The sequence below is a fragment of the Eretmochelys imbricata genome, chromosome 11 (genome assembly GCF_965152235.1).
Source record: "Eretmochelys imbricata isolate rEreImb1 chromosome 11, rEreImb1.hap1, whole genome shotgun sequence".
Lineage (NCBI taxonomy): Eukaryota > Metazoa > Chordata > Testudines > Cheloniidae > Eretmochelys > Eretmochelys imbricata.
The window spans coordinates 56,210,669-56,233,928 of record NC_135582.1 but is presented as its reverse complement, the minus strand read 5'-3'; the positions used below and the strand labels follow the sequence as shown (position 1 = coordinate 56,233,928).

At 40.0% G+C, this 23,260-nt stretch overlaps 1 protein-coding gene across 1 annotated transcript in view; it reads left to right on the top strand.

Moving 5' to 3' along the window:
* Window positions 1–23,260, top strand: part of DNAH7 (dynein axonemal heavy chain 7) — a 294,918-nt gene that overhangs the window by 44,738 nt on the left and 226,920 nt on the right. Inside the window, exons 9-12 of the mRNA XM_077829629.1 lie at window positions 3,400–3,519; window positions 5,141–5,324; window positions 6,604–6,783; window positions 8,385–8,660. Coding sequence (XP_077685755.1) covers window positions 3,400–3,519; window positions 5,141–5,324; window positions 6,604–6,783; window positions 8,385–8,660 — 760 coding nt within the window. The remainder of the gene's footprint in view (window positions 1–3,399; window positions 3,520–5,140; window positions 5,325–6,603; window positions 6,784–8,384; window positions 8,661–23,260) is intronic.

Genomic DNA, 23,260 nt, shown 5'->3' with positions numbered 1-23,260 from the left:
TTGACAGTTCCAGTCTCAGTCAAATAGGTCTTTAGAGCTGCCTCCATCAGAAGCAGTTTGAGGCAGCCCTCCCAGTAGTTTTGGGTTCTGTTGAAGAAGGGGATACAGAGTGCGCCTGTCTGGGTTCTGGATTTCTCCGAGGCATCTTTGATATGGACATGTCCAGTTTTTTGTTGTTTGTGGTGGTTTTTTTCCCCACTGCTTTGATCATCACCAGCAAGGATCTCTCCTTCATTAAATTGCTCCCTGGCTTTGGCAGTGGGTCTCCTCTTTGGAAACATTAGGCCTCAGTGACTGGGAACTCTGGTCCTGATCAAAAACTCCCACTGACTTCAGTGGGAGGGGGACCAGTCCCCAACTGGGTGTTGGAGATACTTATTTAGGGTGATAAGGTAATTTCTTCAATAGCTTTAGCCTAGCAGTGGAACATGATTAAGCTTCTATGTACACAACAAATTGAACCATAACCAATCAGTTATGACTAGATTTTGAAAGCAGTTTTTTGCACTCAAAACTCTTCTGTAAGTTTGTTGGAGTATTGACTGTACAGTGAATGCAGAATCAGGCCCCAACATGCCTGTTCTTACCATGTAAATGGAGATTATCTGATATGCATGTCAAATCTCCAGTTTTTTTGTATCCCATCTTTCTCTGTCCTTATACCAAATACATTTTCTATAGAAAAATGATCTTAGTATTTGTTGTAATATGATTGGAGATCAAGCCTTCAAGTTTTTCGTTTCCCTCTTCTCACCCATCTCATGGCTAGTGTACCTGCAATACCCGTTTAAGCAGTAGCTCTGTGGTTCTCTACACCCAGCTTATTTGCCACTAGGAGTAGACTCCAACCAGGCATCCTCACCTTGCTTTGGAGCACCTCTGCTCTGCCCATTTTTGGACAGGACAGTCAGATAATCAGTAATGGGGAAGGAGTGGAGTTGGGAGACTCCTTTCAGGTCCACGTTTCAGTGACTCCCTGTTCTCTGCATGAGAAGAAGAGCTCCTTATACCTTAGGTCATTACCTCAGTCAATAGAGTATACACAGTTTCTCTACTCAAGTGTCAGGGAACCTCTGTCCCCTACAAGGAACTTCTTAAATTGATCCTCCTCTCAATGGCTTCCTCTTTTCCCCATGCCTTCTTCTGTAGCCTCTAGGGAGCTCTTTGCAACTGAAGGCAATTATCACATACCCCTAATACCAGACCCCTTGAAGAGGGGACATGAGATTAGGGTCCCATACCTTTGCCTATCACCCCTGCCTCTCAATTTGTCCTCCCCCTCCTTCTGCAGATGCCCCGGGCATGTTTTCTCAGACAATTACGCTTGTACCTTCTCTCATATTACTCAGTCCCTTAAGACCTCTTCCATACAGCAGGAAGAAGTGGAATTATCTTTTTTCCTAAATTTTGGGAGGTCCTCATACAAGCTTCTCTTGGTCCAGCCCTCTGTTTGAAAATGGATGGACTTTTGCAGGGTAGTCACATGGAGCTCTGTCCACCTTTTCACCAAGCACCTCCATGTGAGCCTGACCACACTAGTTGATGTGGCATTTGGATAGGAGTACTTCAGTCAGTCAGTCAGTCTGCACTAGAATTGTTTCCAAGTAGGAAAGAGTTGTTATCTTGCTCAGCAGGGCACTTGCAGGTATTTTTCCCCTTTTTGCTCAACCCTCTTCCTCATTCACCTTATTATTTCTGCTCAGTCAGTTAATTGGTCCAGAGTTTCCTTTTTGCTTCTTAGAGTAGACAAAATTGCTTGATCCTGCTCTTTTTGACTGACACCAGAGGATTGAATCAACACTGCATCCACAGTGGCTTGCCAACTAGAAAGCAATTGCAGTAGTAGGTTACACATTTGTTTTTACATCTGCTAACTATCAGACAAGTACCCAATTTATTTGGCTTTAAATACCTTACAAATGTTAAAAAGAATTTTGCTAGCTGACTCACATTACTAAATTTACTAAAATGTTATTTCTGTCTTATATTTGTGTTTTTGTATATTTGTGAAGCTTCTTGAGTTGAATTTTACTAGAAGGGAATCATTTAAAGCACACACAGGGTATTTTTCCTGAATGTAAACAGAATTGGTGACCTGCACATGGGCCCCAATTCTGCAAACATTTATTCATATGCTTAACTTTACTCATGTGAGTAGTTCCATTATCTTCAACTTAATATCATATTTAAAGTTCTCTGAAACCCTGGCCATCTCATTGCACATATGAAGCATGTACAAAACTTGTAGTCAATATTGCAATATTTATTTTAAATTTATATTTTGTTTTCCTAGAATAATAGTAGCAAATATCTTATAGCAACTTGCTATTTTAATTAAAATCATGGATGTGAAATAATTTTAAAATCAAACTTAAGAAGTAGGTTATAATTAGGGCCCTACCAAATTCCCGGCCATGAAAAACATGTCACGGACTGTGAAATCTGGTCTTTCATGTGCTTTTATCCTGTACTATACAGATTTCACTGGGGAGACCAGCGTTTCTCAAATTGGGGATCCTGACCCAAAAGGGAGTTGCAAAGGGGTTGCAAGGTTATTGAGGGGGGGTCATAGTATTGCCACCCTGACTTCTGCGCTGCCTTCAGAAATGGGCAGCTGCAGAGCAGCGTCTGTTGGCTGGGCGCCAACATGGGATGGCATGGTACGGTATTGCCACCCTTAATTCTGTGCTTCTGTCTGCAGAACTGGGCCCTCAGTCAGCAGCCACCACTCTCCAGCTCTGAAGGCAGCAGCGCAGAAGTAAGGGTGGCATGGTACGGTATTGCCACCCTTACTTCTGTGCTGCTGCTGGCGGGGTGCTGCCATCAGAGCTGGGATCCCAGCCAGCAGCCGCCGCTCTCCAGCTGCCCAGTTCTGAATGCAGCACAGCCACCAGCAACAGCGCAGAAGTAAGTGCAGCAGTACTGCAACCTAGGTTTCTTCTATAGCAGCAGGCTATAAAGGGGCGCGCAGCCACAGGGACCTGGAGGGGAGACAAGTAGGGGGTGGGCAGGGAGAGCCCTCACTCTCCATATTGGTGCACATAACAAAATTCATTCTGCACGTGGATGTAAAAAATTAGAGGGAACATTGACTGCAACCCCCCCTACAATAATCTTGTGACCTCCCCCCTACACACAACTCCTTTTTGGGTCAGGACCCCTACAATTACAACACCATGACATTTTAGATTTAAATAGCTGAAATAATGAAATTTATGATTTTAAAAATCCTATGACCATGAAATTGACCAAAATGGACCGTGAATTTGGTATAGTCCTAGTTATAATTTTTAACTATGTCATTTGGTAATTTTTCTTTTACAAACAATAACTCAGAGAGAGAAATACAAAGTGAAAAGTATATATACTTAAAATATTCATTTTATGACTGTCTTACAGAAATTTACGCTTAGTTGATAAAGAAACATTTCACAATCGTCAGGAAGCAATGGAACTCTCATTCTTCCAGAATATTGCCCTGAAGCACATGGAATCTGCCAAAGAGGTTCTGCTTAAAAAGTATGATCAAATATATCTTTATGTTTATGTTGCACAGAGAGAAATCTTTAACTTCTGCTCTATATATCTTTGGAAGGTTATTTTATTGGTTTGCCTTTTTATTTTTTGGGGGGAAGGAGAAAAAGTGGCATCTTATTCTCTAATATGTACAATTAAAATGTATCAATGTAAATTGTTGTTCTGTTTTCATTTCCTGTGGTATAAACCAGGGATAATGATGCTTATTCTCCTTTGCAAAATGCTTTGAGATTTATGGATGAAAAGAGATGTATAAATGCTAAGTATATTGTACTGATTTATGCAGTAATGCTTACTCTGGATTTTAGACAACAATGAGAAACTGTACTTGAAGTTTGAAATGGTCTACTTTGCTCGCTTATTTTGGTTGTCATTCTGTGAAGACTGTAAGCTTTTAACATACCGATTACAGGATCCATTTAAAATGCCTGTGTTTTTGGTTTGTTGTCATAAAGACATTGTTATTGATAGGCTCTGAAGGTTGTATGGAATAATACTAATTCACATTAGCCCCATATTATTCCAGTACTACAGATCTAAATCATAGATCTCCAGAAGCAGCCTTCCTTATACTGCTTGAGTATAGATGAAAAAGCATAGTTCCAGAGCCTTTAGTTTCATATCTAGAACCCCTGCTATAAAAGGCCCTAATCTTGCAGTGGAATTCATTAGCACAGACCCGCTGTGGAGCCCCATTAAAGGGTCACGGTCAAAATGAGTATAATTTATTGTTTAGCAATTTTAATTTAATGAAGATCTACTTTTTAGTATTTTGCTTCCTTTGATTTGCTATTCAAGTTTTGTTGAGCAGTTTGGCAATATTATTCTTGCAAGACACTTCAGTGGGCCCAATCCTGTCTTTGTTCTATGCTTGTAGCTTCCTACTGAAGTCAGTTTTGAATGTTGAAGAACAGTAAGATTAGTAAAGGAAAAAGTATATCTATTTTCACTGCCTAGTAAATAAGTTATGACAATTTAAGTTAAAAATGTGTAGTTTGCATTTAAAAGTTTCTATACAATAAGGCCAACTCCTGCTCTCACTGAGCTCAAAGCGAGTTTCCCCATTGATTTTTTGGCGGAAGAATCAGGCCCTAACCATGTTACTCTTGAGTGGATTCAAATAAAAATATAGGTCTATAACTCAGATTAATTTACTGTAGCATTAGTGGCACTGTCTCTGAAGACAATGTTGAATTTGTTCTTTTATTACTTACCCTTTGAATCTCTGTCAATTCTCTTTATTAATACCTACTGACGTCACTCATGAGTGATACAAGAAACTATTTCTTCCAGGGACTATTTCTTCCTCTGCAACACTTCTGTTCTCTTCTGCCTGAGAAATAAAAGACCAGAACAAGATAACAAACTTAGCTCTCTCACATTTTATATTTGAAATTTGTTTCCATAATAGCAGACAATATTTCAGGTAAACATTCCTGTTAAAGTCACTCAGCCGTATGACACCACTCAAGTTAACCTATAGTTGCTCAGATATACTACAGTGTCTTATGACTTATTAAAAGAGATATAATATAAAAATTTATTTAAAAACCTGAGTTTGTTCATTCCAATCACTTAAAACACCCTCTTCTGTTCTTTCAAGGTGGTTTCCAGAAGTGCAAAATATCTATTACCAAGGTAATAAAAGGAAGCAGGTGCCCACTAATGCCAGCAGTGCCAAATTAGAATCTTTCTTCGACTGTGCTGCTACTTTAATGACTCGACAACTGCAAAACTTAGCCTTACTTTCAATGCAGGACTTTACGGATTTAATTGTACAGCCTCCAGTAAGTAGGATTAGATACTAATAAGGCAGTGTTGCTAGTCCATGTACGTAAAATGACTTTTTCCATGTTTAATCTATTTTTTCTGAAAAGATTTATCAAAAAGAAGTAATAAAAATTGTGATGGCAAGCTACAATCTTGTTAAAATATCTGAGAAAAATAAAGCAAAAGCACCTTTATTTTTGTTAAGTGAAAAGGGAAATATTAACATATTTTGGATCCAATCAATCAAAAATATAATTTGTAGTTGTAGTCAATTAGATTTATAACTGCAAGACATTGATGTGCATCCAAACCTTGTGGAGTGTAGTTCTCTATCTCTGTTCCATCGGACACCAGCCTTGCCCTCAAATCTGCATGGACCTCCACTCCCAGAGAATGCTGGTGGAGGAACATCCACAGGATCCCAGGGAAGCATGCTGTGGAGCTGGAATGATCCTCTTTTTCCTTCACAATTTGTGCCCAATCCAGCTCCCCTTTGTTTCTGTTATTTTGTCTGCTCATTCATTAAGTGATATTTGTTGTCTGATGGATAATTTTCTCTGTATTTCAATTAAATATATATCCTTTCATAATGGTGATTTCAACATATTTATAATATGTTATTAAAATGCTGGCAGTCTGACAGAGAGATGAAGGAAGGGTTTTAAAAGGAAAGAGAAAGCTGTTCCAAATTTGAAGGGGTGGTGAAAAGCCCATGGAATTCATCAGGGATTAATACAGTATTAGAGATCCCATGGTTGGATTCCTTGGAAGCCCCACCACAGGAAAAAAAGAGTAGTCTAGTGTTCTGTGGTGCAAATACTATCCCTGTAATACTCTCAGGTTAGTTTTTGTGGATTGTGCTTACATTACACCAGTGTATACCTGCAGTAGCTTTATTAAAGTAAATGGATTTATGTTCTGCAACTGGGAGCAGGATCTCACCTTGCATGTGGCGTTACGTGTGTGAGTGCTAATAAAGTAAAGCTGCTACAACCTTGACTTGTATAACCAACTTTATAAAGTTCTGATTTGGAGTAGTACATAGTATACATCCCTGCCACATACTGACAAAATAACAAGTTGAATGTAGTCTTAATGAATGTCAATGTTTCATAAATTTGATCAGAGCAATTTTACATGTAACTTTTATCACGATTACCCTATGTAAAGCATGCCATTTGCAATTAGCACCCTTAAGGATTTTAGTGCTTAAGCTGTCATGGTTTTGAAATCATATTTTTTGATTTTTCCTGTATGAGCTGAGGTAACTAATATATTTCATTCTGTTTTTGTTAGAAATCTGTTCGAGCCTATGAGCATTCAGGTTTCATCATGAGGCTGATCCTTGACAAAGACTGTATTAAGTTTGAACCTGAGTTTAATGATTATGAAGTTATATTTCTGAATATTTATAATGTTATGATTAAAGCTATCAATCTTGTGCCAAGAGTTGAGACCAAATTGTATTCTAAGTGGGTAAGAAATTACTATTTTATAACTTTGTTTTTATTTTCTCACTCTGTTGTTGCTAGATTTAGATCATAGGTAATTTGATTAATAATTCTCCTTTTATATCTTTCACAGTAGTATAATATTGCTCTTTTAGTGCATTGTAGAACACTTGAAACAATTTTAACCTTATTAATCTAAGATATTTAAACCATTCTCTTAAAAATCCAATTTCTGTAATTATTTTTGTAAATATATAGTAGAAAACAGGTAATAAGTTTTTATTTCTTAAAACATTTCTGACCTTAATGTTATGAGAACTGCCTTCATTTTTTGGTAATGCAAAGGGTAGTCTAGTGTTAAATATAAATTCTTGTGAACTGATTATTACTAATAGAGTTTAAAGGATATCTTTTAAGGAACTCACTAAGTTTAAATTGTTTTAATCATCTACACATTATGAAGCAAATTAAAATAATAACCCAAATAGGAAGACTACCCAGGCTAAAGAACACTAAACAAAGCCATGAAAAGCTATTTTAATTAGTTTTCTCCAGCTTGATTCTAAATTGCATCTTACTTACAATTTAAGGATGTAATCCATAACCTGGCAAAGATTAACGGAGTTGCCTTCTGATGCTTCTTCCTCATTCCTCTCTCTGATTGTTTCCAGAGACTTGTGATAGTGGAACTTGGGGAGAAAGTGAGACAGTAGAGCTTTCAATGTTGTTATCAATATACCTAAAGTTAAGCACATGTTTAAAGTGCTATCCTGAATAATTATACTTTCCTGAATCAGGTTTCTACTCAATGAGCTATCAGGTGACAAACAAATAAAACAGAATAACATGTCTTTCAAACAGATAATCAGGTCATTAAGAGGCTGACTGCCAAATATAATTCATTTCATTTTTAGAATGAATGTTGGAAAAGGATAAAATTAAGATTATTTTTTAAGGAATATAAATAGTGTTCTCCAAGCTTGGGAGCTCATTATGGACTTGCAGGAAGTTGGTCAGTTTAATTTGAATGTCACCGATTCATCAGTTGATAGCAAGACTATCTAGACTGAAGTTGTTGTGACTCTCCAGATAAAATAAAATTAATACAGATTAAATTTGAAATAGCAGTAAACATCTTCTATTTTTTTAAATAGCATATTGACATTCTCTAACAATGTCTGAATTATACATTTCTATATTCTTGATAGCCAGTGAGACTTTTCAAACTACCATTTTATAAACTAGAAAGGAGTTTGATGCTAAATTTGAGTAGCCATACAGTAGAAATATCTTTCGGACATTTCGGACATGTAGACGAACAGTTAGTACAAGGTAAGCTGTGGTGCTGCACGCTAACTGTCCTTTGGCAGTAGGTCAGAACACACTAGGGAATTTTTAGTATGCAGAGTCCACACAGACATTTAGTATGAAGCATGCTGGAGCTCTGTAGATTTATACTCCAGTTTTTCACAAATTCACTTTTGTCTAGACAAGACCTACATAACTAAATTCAGTTTAGAAAGCTGCATGATTATGTAACATTTAATTGATTATTTTGTACAATTTTTATTGTTCATGAGATAAACATAATAAAACAAGTTACAGAAACAATGTGTTTTTCCAAAGCCGGAAAGCAAGTCTAAATCCACTAATTTGAAACCTGTTATCCTCGATGAGATCCTGGATGAGCATAAGAGAAGGATCAAAGAAGAGATTGCCAAAGAAAGCATTGCACTCATAGAGCATCTCAAACTGTATGATAAGTACAGCTTCTTGATAAACAAACAAGCTGAAGAGGATATTGATCGATTCCTGTCAGAGGAACATAACTTTGAAGAAATAACAGGAGAAGCTGTCAAGTACCAAAACCTCAGTGAGGAAATACAGTACACTTCTAGGAAGGTAAATTATATTGATTTTCATAAAAAGACATTGAGTTTATTTTAAAGTTAGTTTTGTACTAGGTATGCTGTTTATCAAAGTTTATAATTATTAGCAGTACTTAAAGTGAGTTGGATCTCATCAGTTTTCTACAAGAAGCTGGTGGTTCTTCGAGTAATTGTCCAAATGGATCTGACTTCTGGTGTGCATGTACCCCGTGCATGTGGGATTGGATTGTTTTGGCTAGCAGTGTCCATAGAGGCCACTCCCGCAGCCCAAATGCCGTAATGCCCCCTCTTTCACGTGAGAGCATAAAGGGCAGAGTGGGCCCAACTGTCCTTCATTTCCTTCTAACTGTCCAGTGCTGTGACAATATCTGCTTCTTTTACACACTGATTGTTTGACTTAACTCTCTTTTGTACTGTATGTATAATGAATTAGTATTTTAGACTAGATAGTATAGTTGTTAGTTTTTCTGATTATTTTTACATCCAGTGGCTTTAAAAAGAAGATTAAAACAAGCAAACAAAAAAAAAAACTTCTTAGTGTTAGGGACTTCCCCAGTACTGGGATCTAATCTCTGTGGCTGAAGTGAAGTTCCTATGGTTCAAAATTTGCCCCTTTTGTGATGCAGCTATTTCACAGCACTTTTTTTGCCTCAAGGAAGGGCATATCCTCAATACATGTTCAATTTGTTGTTCCTTTTTGAAAAGAACTCAGAAGGTGAGAGACACTTGGCTTAAACCATTTCTCTTGGAGCATTCAATGAGGGCCTCATCAGATCTGGAGGAAAAGTCTCTAACGGGCTTGAGTGTGCTTCATCCCTGAGTGCTCCTGTGAGCTGTGGCTCAACTTTGAGCTGTCAAGTTCACTTGTTAAAGAACGTGTCAGATTCTGAAACTGCAGAGCAGCGAAATCCACCTTCATAACTGACTTGGCACTCTGTGGTATGCAGTCCTATTCCCACAAGCCAACATTCATTGCCACTGATGTTCCTTCCCTCATTCCAGGGATCTACGGTCCAAGTTCTGACAGATAACATTACAGCCATGCACTGTCTCAACAGATGGGGGAGCAAGGTCATCTCCACTCTGTCAGAAGGCTGTTTGTCTTTGGACTTGGTGTATTTGTCATCATATTACATCAGTGCCTTTGTAACTGCCAGGCATTCAGAAATCTCGACCAGATCAGCAGTCTTGCTCATCTCTTGGACATTGGATTGACGTATACCTTTCTGCTAATTCCCCTGGAATCCTGAGGAAACTGAGATAGGACAGAGGCTCAATGAATATGATATCCCCAGCATGGACCAGACAGTTCTGGATCTAATCTGATCTTGTACTGCAGCACCCAATCACATTACCTGTTCTGCCTGAAATAGTCTTACAGAATCATTGCCAGATCTTGTATTCAGATCTAGCATCATTAGGTACATCTACCTTCCTTGCGTCCGCAAGTTTCTGATGGGGGCTCTATCATATTATCTTAATAGGCTAAGGCCTTTCAGGAACGTCCTTAGATTTTATGACTTTTGCAGACAGGGTTACAGGTTAGCCCATCTGAATGTCTATCTAAATGGGTATTTAACATTATAAAATCCTGCTACAAGTTACCCAGCTTAAATCCATCTATGCACATTACAGCCCATTCCATTAGAGCTCAGGCAGCCTATATTGCTTCCTTAAGAAGCATCCCTATTTCAGGGCAGCAACATGGGGATTGGTCCATATTTTCACCTAGCAATATTCCTTAGATAATATTTCCAGGTCAGATGCCAGCTTTGGTAGAGCTGTCCTGCGCTCTTTGTTTAAATAGGATTCTTAGCACTCATCTCCAGGCAAGAAGGTAACTCTTGCTAGTCACTAGAAGTGGGGCCCCTGTGGATAATTACTTGAAGAAAGAACAGTAACTGTTATTCTTTGAGATGTATTGTCCATATGGATCCCATGACTTGTCCTCCTTTCTTCCCTCTACCAAGTTGTATGGCTTTGGGATTCTGTATTGGTGAAGGAACTGAGGGACATTTGGGCTCTTTCTGCCCTTTATATGGTTGGCTGAGGAAGGGGAATGAGGCATGAGGGCTCAAGTGCAAACCCAACTAACACCACCGTCCAAAATCATCTGATCTCGCACACCCGAGTGTGTGCACACCAGAAGTAGGATCTGTGTGGACAATACATCTGGAAGAACCATAGTTACTGTAGTAAGCGTTCTTTATGTATATTTCTGAATGAGTGTAAAGTTCCCTGCTTCTTCACTTACAGGGCCCAATCCTGCTTCCTTTGCATTCAAAGCTTTGCTGTTGCCATAAACTTCAATGACAGCAAGATTAGTCCCCTAATCATATTTATCTAAACGAAGAAATTCCTTTCAAGGAAAGTGGTGGAAGCTCCATTGAAACTTAGTTGTATAACACAATCCAGTCTATGCTGTAGGAAAACAGTTCTGCATTGGCAGGAAAAGGAAAAGATTATATAATCAAAATCTTCCATTATATGAATTTCTATTCAGAAGATTTCTTTATGTTCTCCCATTGTGCAAGACCCTAAAGCTTCTAGATCTTCAGATATCTGTGTGGGCCAAGGTTATCGCACAGAGAAGCTGTGCCTCTGCATTGCGTCCCAGCTCTATTGGAGCAGAATTCTTCTCCAGTCAGCCTTTGCCACCTTACTCTCCCCACATTTAGGGGGGTAGTGCTATTGGTGCAAAGAGCACGGAAGTAAGTTAACACTGGCAAGGTGAGTACTAACACTGAAAATTCCAGCAGAATTGACAGAGAATAACCCTCAAAAGCATCAGTCTCCATGGTAGGTCCTCTTATCAGCAAGCCCTTGTATAACACACAGAAATAATCCAGTTTCTTTGGAGCATGGGTGGAGGGATTCCTCCAGAGTCAGTAAATGACATTCTTTTAACATAGTTTTGTGTGTGTGCGTAATTACAATTTAAAATGTACAAGTGTAAAAAGGTAGTACACTGAAAGTTTATAATGATTTGAATTTTCCTGAATGAAACTCATCACAACTAAGAGTAAACTGTACTTCTCCGAATCATTGTCCATATGCACATTCCACTAATGGTGAACATGTGCTTAAGGAATTTTTTGGCCAGCAGTGTTTGTATGGCATTCTCGTGTTCTGCATCGAAGATGTGTAAGGGCCTCTCATGCCAACCTCCACTCAGTTTTGCTCTTTGCCTCTTGGTTTTTAGATAGAGTGGTTCCCTGTCCAAGTTCACTGCTAGCAACCCCCTTTTGGCCTTTAAACTTAGTGCAGTTTAGATAGATTTTCTTAGTAAGCTAGCTAGTTTTATTGCCTTTTGGGAAGCCTTTATTTTTTAGTTTTTCTGACTTAGACCTCAGACTTAGGGATGACATCTTTTAGGTTCCTTGGATTTAAATATTGCTGTCATGCAAGGGAGCAATGCCTGTAAATGATGCTTAGGAGAACTCACATTCTTGGAAAATTTGCTATCTGAAAATCCTTCCGTTTGAAAACCAGGAAGGATAGGGAAGCTCACTTACAGATATGAGGAAGTCTATGAGACTGACTTCAGATGTGGGATCTCCAGACTCTCCTGTCTGTGAGCCCTCAGAACTGAAGAGTATGAGCTAACCAACAGAGTCTTGTCATTGTCAGCCCACTTATTAGCTCAGACAAAAATCACCAAAAGTCTGTCAGTGGAAAAGCGTCAGCTGAAGAGAGAGATCACCCACCAAGGTCTCTTTGAGACAAAAGTCTTCCCCTCAGGACAAGTCATCTTCTGAGACTTAATGGTGCTGCATGATTCCTGGTGAAGCTTAGGACTTGTGTACAGCAATGTGTACTTAGGGGCAGGATTTGTAAAGTGCATTCGTGTGTTTTGCACTAATTACTCCATGTAGACCCTGCTGGTGCACACTAACCGTTCCGTACTGCTCTTTAATGCTTTGTTAAAGTGCACAAGGGAACTTGTAGTGTGAACCAGAGGGGTCTACGCAGGCCAATTAATACATGTAACCAGGCCTCTTGGATGCCCTGTGGCCTAGGGCCACTCTACAAGCAGCAGTAGTCCTGTCTTGACATATGTCATTGCACATGGGTGAGGCCACATTTCTTGGGAGACAGGATTAGGGAGGTAAATGAATCAGCAGGCTGGAAACAGAATGTCTGTACTAGCTAAATTAAGGGGGAACACCCGGGGAGCCATTTACAATGGACAAGATGACAATGAATAAGATAAGCCTGGAACATAAAATGAGGTAAAGAGTAAGTCATATATGGACAGAGTGTGCTGTACAGGGATTGGTTCCTACAAAGATAGTCCCAAAATGTGTGATGCAATGCGTAGTAAGGGAAGTATGATGTGCAAATGTGTATAAAGGAAGAGATTTGCTGTGTGATTTTGGATGTGTGATATGCCGTATGCTTGAGTCTGATCAACTTAGCTTAGCTCTGCTTTATGCCAGATAAAGGAACCTGAGTGATGAGATTGGAGTCAAACTGAGTTTTGGGGTACTGAATGGAAGAGGTCTTGGAACCCCAGCATCAGCCTATTTCTGTTTCCCCTTTTGAACTGTTCAGGAAACTCAAGAAAACAGTTTTGTCTATTCCCACCCCTTCCCAGGTTGTGCTTTATTAAATTAACAAATATTCAAAATCAAGTTTTCAAATCCATCCAAAAGTCTACACAAACAGTTTTCTCTTCCTCATTCCAGGCCTTTTTGTCTGGGGCCTCTCCTGATTTGCTGGTCACTCCCAGGCCCTATCTGACTGGAGTCTCAGTCCTAACTCCCAGGACTCTCTGCTGGAATCGACTCACTCCTAGCAGTCTCCAGTCGCTGAGCGTTCCCTCCTCCTTACTTTACAGAGCAGTCATCCTGATCTCTCTTAGGTGCAGCTCATTCTGTAATCAGGGTTCGCTAGCCGAAGCACTCCAGCTCTTAAGGGGCGAGCCACCCTGTTACAGTGCACAATACAATAGTGTGCTTCAGAAATCACAACCGTAGTACACATTGCCACACCATGAGATAACCTACATGCTGGCACTGAACAGTTGGCACCAAAACACAAGTGTTGGGAACATCTAGATCAGCACCAAAGGCTCCCCCTCTCCAGTAGGAGCTTAGCACCAGCAACGACTAACCCCACTGCACCAGCGCCATTGAAGACTTCTCTGGTACTACAGCTTCTGACACATCACTCTAGGGTGGCATCCACAACCCTTTCAGGAACATCAGCTATGGCAGAGGAATATCTGGCACCACTTTGACTAGCTGTGTTATCAGTCCAGTTGGTACCATCAAGGTTCACGGCACCAGTAGTTTAGTGTTATTGCAGAGCCCGAATTTACCCTGCTATTGACTCTCCATCCAGTTGTCAGTGCTGCAGCTCTCCTCATGTATGGCACCAGACACCTCAATAAACCTGCCATCCACGCTGCAGCCTATTGCCCCTCCTATGGAGATAGAATATGCCTTTTCCTGAATCTCGTCCAGAGGATTTCCACAGGCCTCACCTTCCTATAGGAGATCCAGACACTTATCCTTGTGACTGACACTGGGACATCCAAGGATTTGGCCCTGGTTCCCAACACCGTCGCCACTGGAACCATGCCAATTTATGCCAGTGTTGCTGTACTGAGGACCTTGGTCTACTCAGAACAGTGCAAACTATTGTGACAAATCTCATCACCCTAAGGTACCTCTCCTATTGTCCTCAGCCACCCACGGTTCACTGGAGCTTCTCCCAATCCAACCTCAGGGTGAGTATGAGGAAGAACCATAAATATCTCCTAGGACCAGCGACTATCATTTCCCTTCTTTGTTGAGGCTGTAGTTCCACCTAGTGCCCTAACTGCTTCCAAGACTTAACTGCTTCCAAGACCTCCTTAAGAGGATGCCAGAATCTCTGCAGCACTTAATGGAAGAGGTTCCAGGACCAGCTCATAAACTAGTGGACATCCTGCAATCCTTCTCAGCAGGAAAGATAGCCCTACCAGTCAGTGAGACTATCATGGACCAGCCAAGGTGCTTTGGTAAACACCAGACATGATATTTCCCACCCCCATAAGGTAGATAAGAAATTCCAAGTTCCATCTAAATGAGCTTAATTCTTTTATATCCACCCTGTGCCCTCCATGTTGGTAGTTACCATAGCCAATGAAAAATTGAAGCAATATATGTCCACATCAAAAGAACAGGATCCAAAATAATTAGATTTATTTGACTGAAAAATTCATTCATCAGCAAGTTTATAATTCCGAGCAGCCACTCACCAGGTTTATTGGCTAGGTATGATTTCTGGCTCCACAAACAATTATCTCTTCCTTTGCTGACAGACACCTGATGTAAGGGAGGAGATTGCTTCCATAGTTTCTGAAGTGATCTCTTTAATATTATGAGAGAGAGAAATACTTTTGGGAATTGCATCATAATGGGAGAATTTAACTTCCCAGATATAGATTGAAGAATAAAGGCTACTAATATTGGTAGGGCTTGTTCCTGGATGTGATAGTGTAACCTACATGCCTAATAGGGAGATATGTCTTTAAGAGATCTTACTGTGGGTAGGAGTGAGTTATGTCTGAGTCATTATTGCTAGGCAGATGCACAATTAGCACTCCACATCCAGACATTTCTGGAATTGTGTGTGGTGGTTTTGGGTAGTCTCAATAGGTTCCCTCTAGTTGTACTCAGACTACATGAGGGCAAGCAGTCAGGGGAGCTGCTTCATAAAAGGCTATGTGGACTGGGAGAAGCTGAGCCCAGGAGCAGAAAGCAGGCTGTTTTACCTAACTTTGAAGCATTTTGCAGCAGGCTTTTAAAAAAATCTGTATACTTAACCGAGTAGTTGGTTAATCAGTTAGCTGACTGGCTAGCAGTGATTTTAGCAGAGGAGGAATAAGAGTTTGCATGGATTCCCACTGAAGATTCCTACAAGCAAGTGGAGGGAAGATATTGCTTTTGACTCAGTAGACTGTATAGTTTGGTGATCAAAGACTCTAACTTAGACTCAGGTGAACTCAACCTAAGCTTTTGGGAACTCCGACTTTCTTCTCACTGTGTTTCTGTAGGGAATGACCTGTTCAGATTTAATTTGTTTTCTTTATTTGTGTTTATGTATAACCATGGAGTTAATGTATGTGGGTTATAAAATAGCCATGTTATGTTGTAAAATTATTATTTATTATGTTCCTTTATTACAAGATTTTATAAAGTTGGTACTTAATTAAGTTGATTCCTTTTGTTCTTTTTGGGACTTGAATGCGGGGAGGTTGACCCTGTGCAATCTTTGCTGAAAATCATTAGAAACTGAATTCTGGGTCTCCAGCTGCTTTTCTATGGGAGTTGGGTTTTTTAGAGACTGGAAAAGAGCAATGAAGTGAACTCTAGCTCACCCAGAGGTTAGAACATAAGAATGGCCATGCTGGGTCAGACCAAAGGTTCATCCAGCCCAGTATCCTATCTACTGACAGTGGCCAATGCCAGGTGCCCCAGAGGGAGTAAACCTAACAGGTAATGATTGAGTGATCTCTCTCCTGCCATCCATCTCCACCCTCTGACAAACAGAGGCTAGGGACACCATTCCTTATCCACCCTGGTTAATAGCCATTAATGGACTTAACTTCCATGAATTGATCCAGTTCTCTTTTAAACCCTGTTATAGTCCTAACCTTCACAACCTCCTCAGGCAAGGAGTTCCACAGGTTGACTGTGCGCTGAGTGAAGAAGAACTTCCTTTTATTTGTTCTAAACCTGCTACCTATTAATTTCATTTGGTGGTCCCTAGTTCTTATATTATGGGAACAAGTAAATAACTTTTTCTCATTCACTTTTTCCACACCACTCATGATTTTATATACCTCTATCATATCCCCCCTTAGTCTCCGCTTTTCCAAGCTGAAAAGTCCTAGCCTCTTTTATCTCTCTTCATATGGGACCCGTTCCAAACCCCTAATCATTTTAGTTGCCCTTTTCTGAACCTTTTCTAATGCCAGTATATCTTTTTTGAGATGAGGGGACCACATCTGTGTGCAGTATTCAAGATGTGGGTGTACCATGGATTTATATAAGGGCAATAAGATATTCTCTCTCTTATTCTCTATCTTCTTTTTAATGATTCCTAACATCCCGTTTGCTTTTTTGACTGCTGCTGCACACTGTGTGAACGTTTTCAGAGAACTATCCACGATGACTCCAGGATCTTTCTCCTGATTAGTTGTAGCTAAATTATCCCCCATCATATTGTACATATAGTTGGGGTTATTTTTTCCAGTGTGCATTACTTTACATTAAATTTCATTTGCCATTTTGTTGCCCATTCACTTGGTTTTGTGAGCTCTTTTTGAAGTTCTTCACAGTCTGCTTTGGTCTTAACTATCTTGAGCCGTATAGTATCATCTGCAAATTTTGCCACTTCACTGTTTACCCCTTTCTCCAGATCATTTATGAATAAATGGAATAGGATTGGTCCTAGGACTGACCCTTAGGGAATACCATTAGTTACCCCTCTCCATTCTGAAAATTTACCATTTATTCCTATCCTTTGTTCCCTGTCTTTTAACCAGTTCTCAATCCATGAAAGGATGTTCCCTTTTATCCCATGACAACTTAATTTACATAAGAGCCTTTGGTGAGGGACCTTGTCAAATGCTTTCTGGAAATCTAAGTACACTGTGTCCACTGGATCCCCCTTGTCCACACGTTTGTTGACTCCCTCAGAGAACTCTAATAGATTAGTAAGACATGATCTCCCTTTACAGAAACCATGTTGACTTTTGCTCAACAATTTATGTTCTTCAATGTGTCTGACAATTTTATTCTTTACTATTTCAACTAATTTGCCCAGTATTGATGTTGGACTTACTGATCTGTAATTGCCAGGATCATCTCTAGAGCCCTTCTTAAATATTGGCATTATGTTAGCTATCTTCCAGTCATTGGGTACAGTAGCTGATTTAAAGGACAAACCATATTTAATAGTTCCGCAATTTCAAATTTGAGTTCTTTCAGAACTCTTGGGTGAATGCCATCTGGTCCCGGTAACTTGTTACTGTTAAGGTTATCAAATAATTCCAAAACCTCCTCTACTGACTCCTCTCCTCCTCTACTTCAATCTGTGACAATTTCTCAGATTTGTCACCTACAAAAGACGGCTCAAGTTTGGGAATCTCCCTAACATCCTCAGCTGTGAAGACTGAAGCAAAGAATTCATTTAGTTTCTCTGCGATGACTTTATTGTCTTTAAGTGCTCTTTTTGTATCTTGATCATCCAGGGGCCCCATTGGTTTTTTAGCAGGCTTCCTGCTTCCGATGCAGTTAAAAACATTTTATTACCTTTTGAGTTTTTGGCTAGCTGTTCTTCAGACTCATTTTTGGCTTTTCTTATTACATTTTTACATTTAATTTGGCAGTGTTTATGCTCCTTTCTATTTACCTCACTAGGATTTGACTTCCACTTTTTAAAATAAGCCTTTTTATCTCTCACAGCTTCTTTTACATGGTTGTTAAGCCACGGTGGCTCTTTTTTAGTTCTTTTACTGTGTTTTTTTATGTGGGGTATACATTTAAGTTGAGCCTCTATTATGGTGTCTTTGAAAAGTGTCCATGCAGCTTACAGGGATTTCACTCTAGTCACTGTACCTTTTAATTTCTGTTTAAATAACCTCCTCATTTTTGCATAGTACCCCTTTCTGAAATTAAATGCCACAGTGTTGTGCTGTTTAGGTGTTCTTCCCACCACAGGAATGTTAAATGTTGTTGTATTATGGTCACTATTTCCAAGTGGTCCTGTTATAGTTACCTCTTGGACCAGATCCTGCACTCCACTCAAGACTAGATCGAGAGTTGCCTCTCCCCTTGTGGGTTCCTGTACCAGCTGCTCCAAGAAGCAGTCATTTAAAGTGTCGAGAAATTTTGTCTCTGCATTTTGTCCTGAGGTGACGTACCCAGTCAATATGGGGATAACTGAAATCCCCCAATATTATTGAGTTTTTTATTTTGATAGCCTCTCTAATCTCCCTTAGCATTTCATCGTCACTATCACTGTCCTGGTCAGATGGTCGATAATAGATTCCTATTGTTATATTCTTATTAGAGCATAGAATTACTATCCATAGAGATTCTATGGAACATGTGGATTCATTTAAGATTTTTATTTAATTTGATTCTACATTTTCTTTCACTGCATGCCCCCCCCCCCCAAAAGACCTATTCTGTCCTTCCGATATATTTTGTACCCTGGAATGATTGTGTCCCATTGATTGTCCTCACTCCACCAGGTTTCTGTGATGCCTATTATATCAATATCCTTCTTTAACACGAGGCACTCTAGTTCACCCATCTTATTATTTAGACTTCTAGCATTTGTGTACAAGCACTTTAAAAACTTGGCACTGTTTATTTGTCTGCCCTTTTCTGATATGTCACATGCTTTCTGTGAATGTTTCTCATCTGATCTGGCCCATACTTTATCCTCTTCCATCCCCTCCTCCTGAGTAATACCTGGAGAATCTCTATCAATAGACTCTCCTCTAAGAGAATTCTCTGTCCAATCCACGTGCGCCTCTGCAGCAATCAGCTTTCCCCCATCTCTTAGTTTAAAAACTGCTCTGCAATCTTTTTAATGTTAAGTGCCAGCAGTCTGGATCCACTTTGGTTCAGGTGGAGCCCATCATTCCTGTATAGGCTCCCCCATCCCAAAAGTTTCCCTAGTTCCTAATAAATCTAAACCCCTCCTCTCTACACCATCGTCTCATCCTTGCATTGAGACTCTGAAGCTCTGCCTGCCTACATGGCCCTGCGCGTGGAACTGGAAGCATTTCTGAGAATGCCACCAGAGAGGTCCTGGATTTCAGTCTCTTTCCTAGCAGCCTAAATTTGGCCATCTCTCCTACCCTTCCCTATGTCATTGGTACCTACATGTACCACGACCACTGGCTCCTCCCCAGCACTACACATAAGTCTATCTAGATGCCTTGAGAGATCTGCAACCTTCGCACCAGGCAGGCAAATCACCATACGGTTCTCCCAATCATCACAAACCCAGCTATCTATGTTTCTAATGATCGAATCTCCCATTACTAACACCTGCCTTTTCCTAATGATTGGAGTTCTCTCTCCCAGAGAGGTAACCTCAGTGTGAGAGGATATCCCAACATCATCTGGAAGGAGGGTCCCAACTATGGGAAGGAGGGTTCCAACTCTTTTCCCATTGACTGCTCTCCTTCTCTGGGCCTTTCATCCTCCTTAACGGCGGAGGGGCTGTCTGACCAGAGGTGGGACAAATCTACAGAGTTCCAGAAAGCCTCATCAACATACCTCTCTGCCTCCCTTAGCTCCTCCAGTTCCGCCACCCTGGCCTCCAAAGCCCTTACACCGTCTTTGAGGGCCAGGAGCTCCTTGCACCGAACACACACATACACCACCCGCCCACAGGGCAGGTAATCCTACATGCTACACTGAGTGCAATAAACAGGATAGCCCCTGTCATAAAAATAAAGGGAAGGGTAACCACCTTTCTGTATACAGTACTATAAAATTCCTCCTGGCCAGAGGCAAAGTCCTTTTACCTGTAATGGGTTAAGAAGCTCAGGTAACCTAGCTGGCACCTGACCCAAAATGACCAATAAGGGGACAAGATACTTTCAGATCTGGATGGGGGGAAAAGGCTTTTGTCTGTCTATGTGATACCTTTCCCGGGAACAGATCAAGGATGCAAGCCCTCCAACTCCTGTAAAGTTAGTAAGTAATCTAGCTAAAAAATGCGTTAGGTTTTCTTTGTTTTGGCTTGTGAAATGTGCTGTGCTGGAGGAAATGTGTATTCCTGCTTTTGTGTCTTTTTGTAACTTAAGGTTTTGCTTAGAGGGATTCTCTATGTTTGAATCTGACTGTCTGTAAGATGATCTTCCATTCTGATCTTACAGAGTTGTTCTCTTATCTTTTTTTTTGTTCTTCTAATAAAGTTCTGTTTTTTAAGAATCTGATTGGGTTTTTTGGGTGTTAAAAATCCAAGGCTGGTCTGTGCTCATCTTGTTTATTCTCAAGCCTCCCCAGGAAAGGGGATGTAAGGTTTGGGGGAATATTTTGGGGAAATAGGAAATCCAAGTGGTCCTTCCCTGATAGGTTGTTAAATCACTTGGTGGTGGTACACGGTCTCTGAGGGCCAGGAGCTACATGCACTGAATGCACACATATGCCACCCGCCCACAGGACAGGTAATCATACATGCTACACTGAGTGCAATAAACAGGATAGACCCCACTCTGCTGCTGGGGTTCTGCCTGCATTTTCTCCTACAGCTACCTAGGTTAATGATAGGGTTTTTGTTTAAATCAAGAAGTTTTGATTATAGTTTAGTTTAAAGGTTTTAAAGAATGGCAAGTGTACCTCACCCCTTTCCCAACTCCCCCTCGAAACTCCCTGGTAGCGGTCCCTGGTCGCAAAGCTCCCTGGTCGCTTGCTCATTGCTTTAGAAAGCCCTGGCCTTCTTGATAGCCCTGCCCCCTGACTAAGGCTCAGCCAATGAACAGAGGCTTCTAGATTTCAAACCCTGTTTAGAAGCTCACAGCTTCCAACTGCCGGCTACAGCACATGGTCCTTCAAACAACCAATCAACCAAACAGACAGACAGACAGACACAAGCTCAGCACACAGTAAGTAACCCCCAAACCAAACACACACTACAGACAGCCACTTACCCCAAGGGTCCCATATTTGCTTCTCCTTCACCTGGAGAACTCCCTCTTGAAACTCCCTGTTAGCGGTCACTGTTACAACATATGGCAGATTTTTTCATCAAATAATCACTGAAACAACAAGAAGTGATGCAATTTTAAATTTAAAACAATCTGAAAGAAATGTGCATCCCAAGCAAGGGGAAAAAACTTGTAGAGAAAAGCTTCAGACTTAGCTGGATGAATAGCAACCTTAAAAAGATCAAGAGAAGTAAGCAGAGAACTTATAGGGAATGGAGAAAGGAGTTGATCAGCAAAGAGAGCTACATCATTGAGATTACTAAATGGAATGAGAATTGCTAAAATTCAAGCTGAATTAGCTCTTGCCAAGGAAATTAAGATAAATAATAGGGTTTTTTTTAGTTACATAAATAAAAACAGAATAAGGAAGGATAAGGTTGGACTGCTATGCAGTGTAAATGGGAAGGAGATTAAGGATAATCTAAGGATATGGCCCTAAAACTAAAGGAATACTTTGCCTCATTTTTCAGTGAGGGCTATAATATGGAACATGTGCATGAAGGCAGTATTTAACTAATGGCTGGTGGAAATGCTAGAAATGGAAATTACCATATCTGAGGTGGAAGAAAAACATAAAGTGCTTTATGCTTTCAAATAAGTGCAACGGTATAATTTTCGCCCCAGAATGTTGAAAGAACTGGCACATGAGACAGCTAGTTCAGTAGCAATGATTTTTAATAAGTCTATCTATTTGGGGGCAGTACCATATGGTTGGAGAAAAGCTAATGTCATACCTATATTTAAGAAAGGGAAATAAAGTGATCTGGACAACTACAGACCTGTTTGTTCGACCTCAGTAGTATGCAAGGCTTTAGAACAAATTGTGAAGGAAAGAATAATTAAATTAATAGAAATAAATGGTAAATGGGTGTAATGCAACGTGGGTTTATGAAAGGTAGATCATATCAGACTAACCGGATTTCCTTCTTTGAGAAAATAACTGATTATTTTCTATAACGGGAAGTACAATAGTTGAACTTCAGTAAAGCATTTGACACAGTACCACATTGGAAACTTTGGAAATTAGTTAAATTAGGGAAGGTGGGGATCAATACCAGCAATGTAAGGTGGATAAAGAATTTGCTAAAGAGGAGAGGGCAATGGGTATGCAGAAAGGTAATTATTAGACTAAAGGGAGGTTACTAGTGGAGTTCCTCAAGGACTGGACTTGGAACCAATCTTATTCAATATTTTTATAAATGACCTTGGCACAAAAAGTAGGAGTGTGCTTATAAAATGTGCTGATGATACAAAGTTGGGAGCATCATCAAAAGAGAGGAGGGTCAGAATATTATACAGAAAGATCTGGATGACCTTGAAAACTAGAATGGGATGAAATTCAGTACTACAAAGTATATCTGCACTTAGGGTCTAATACTAAGAATTTCTTCTATAATCTGCGGACTCATCAGTTGGAAGCGACAGAGGAGGAGAGAGACCTGAATGTATGGTCAATTACAGGATATGACTATGTGCCACCAATGTGATACAGCTGTGAAAAAGGCAAATGAAATCCAAGGATGTATTCAGTGAGGCATTTCCCGTAAGGATAGAGAAGTATTAATGCCATATTAATTTTTAGTACGGATAGAGAAGTATTAATTACAAAGCACTGGTAAGATCTCATTTGGAATATTGTGTATAATTCTGGTCACTCATGTTCAAGAAAGATGAATTTAAACTGGAACTGGTGCAGAGAATAAAGAACTACTATGATGATCAACGGAATGGCTGGCCTATCTTATGAGAGGATACTGAAAGAGCTTGGTTTATTTAGTCAAGAAAAAGGAGGCTGAGAGAGAATATGATAAATTCTGTTTAAATACATTAGGGGGTAAATACTAGGGAGGGTGAAGAGCTATTTAAGCTAAAGGACAATGTTGGCA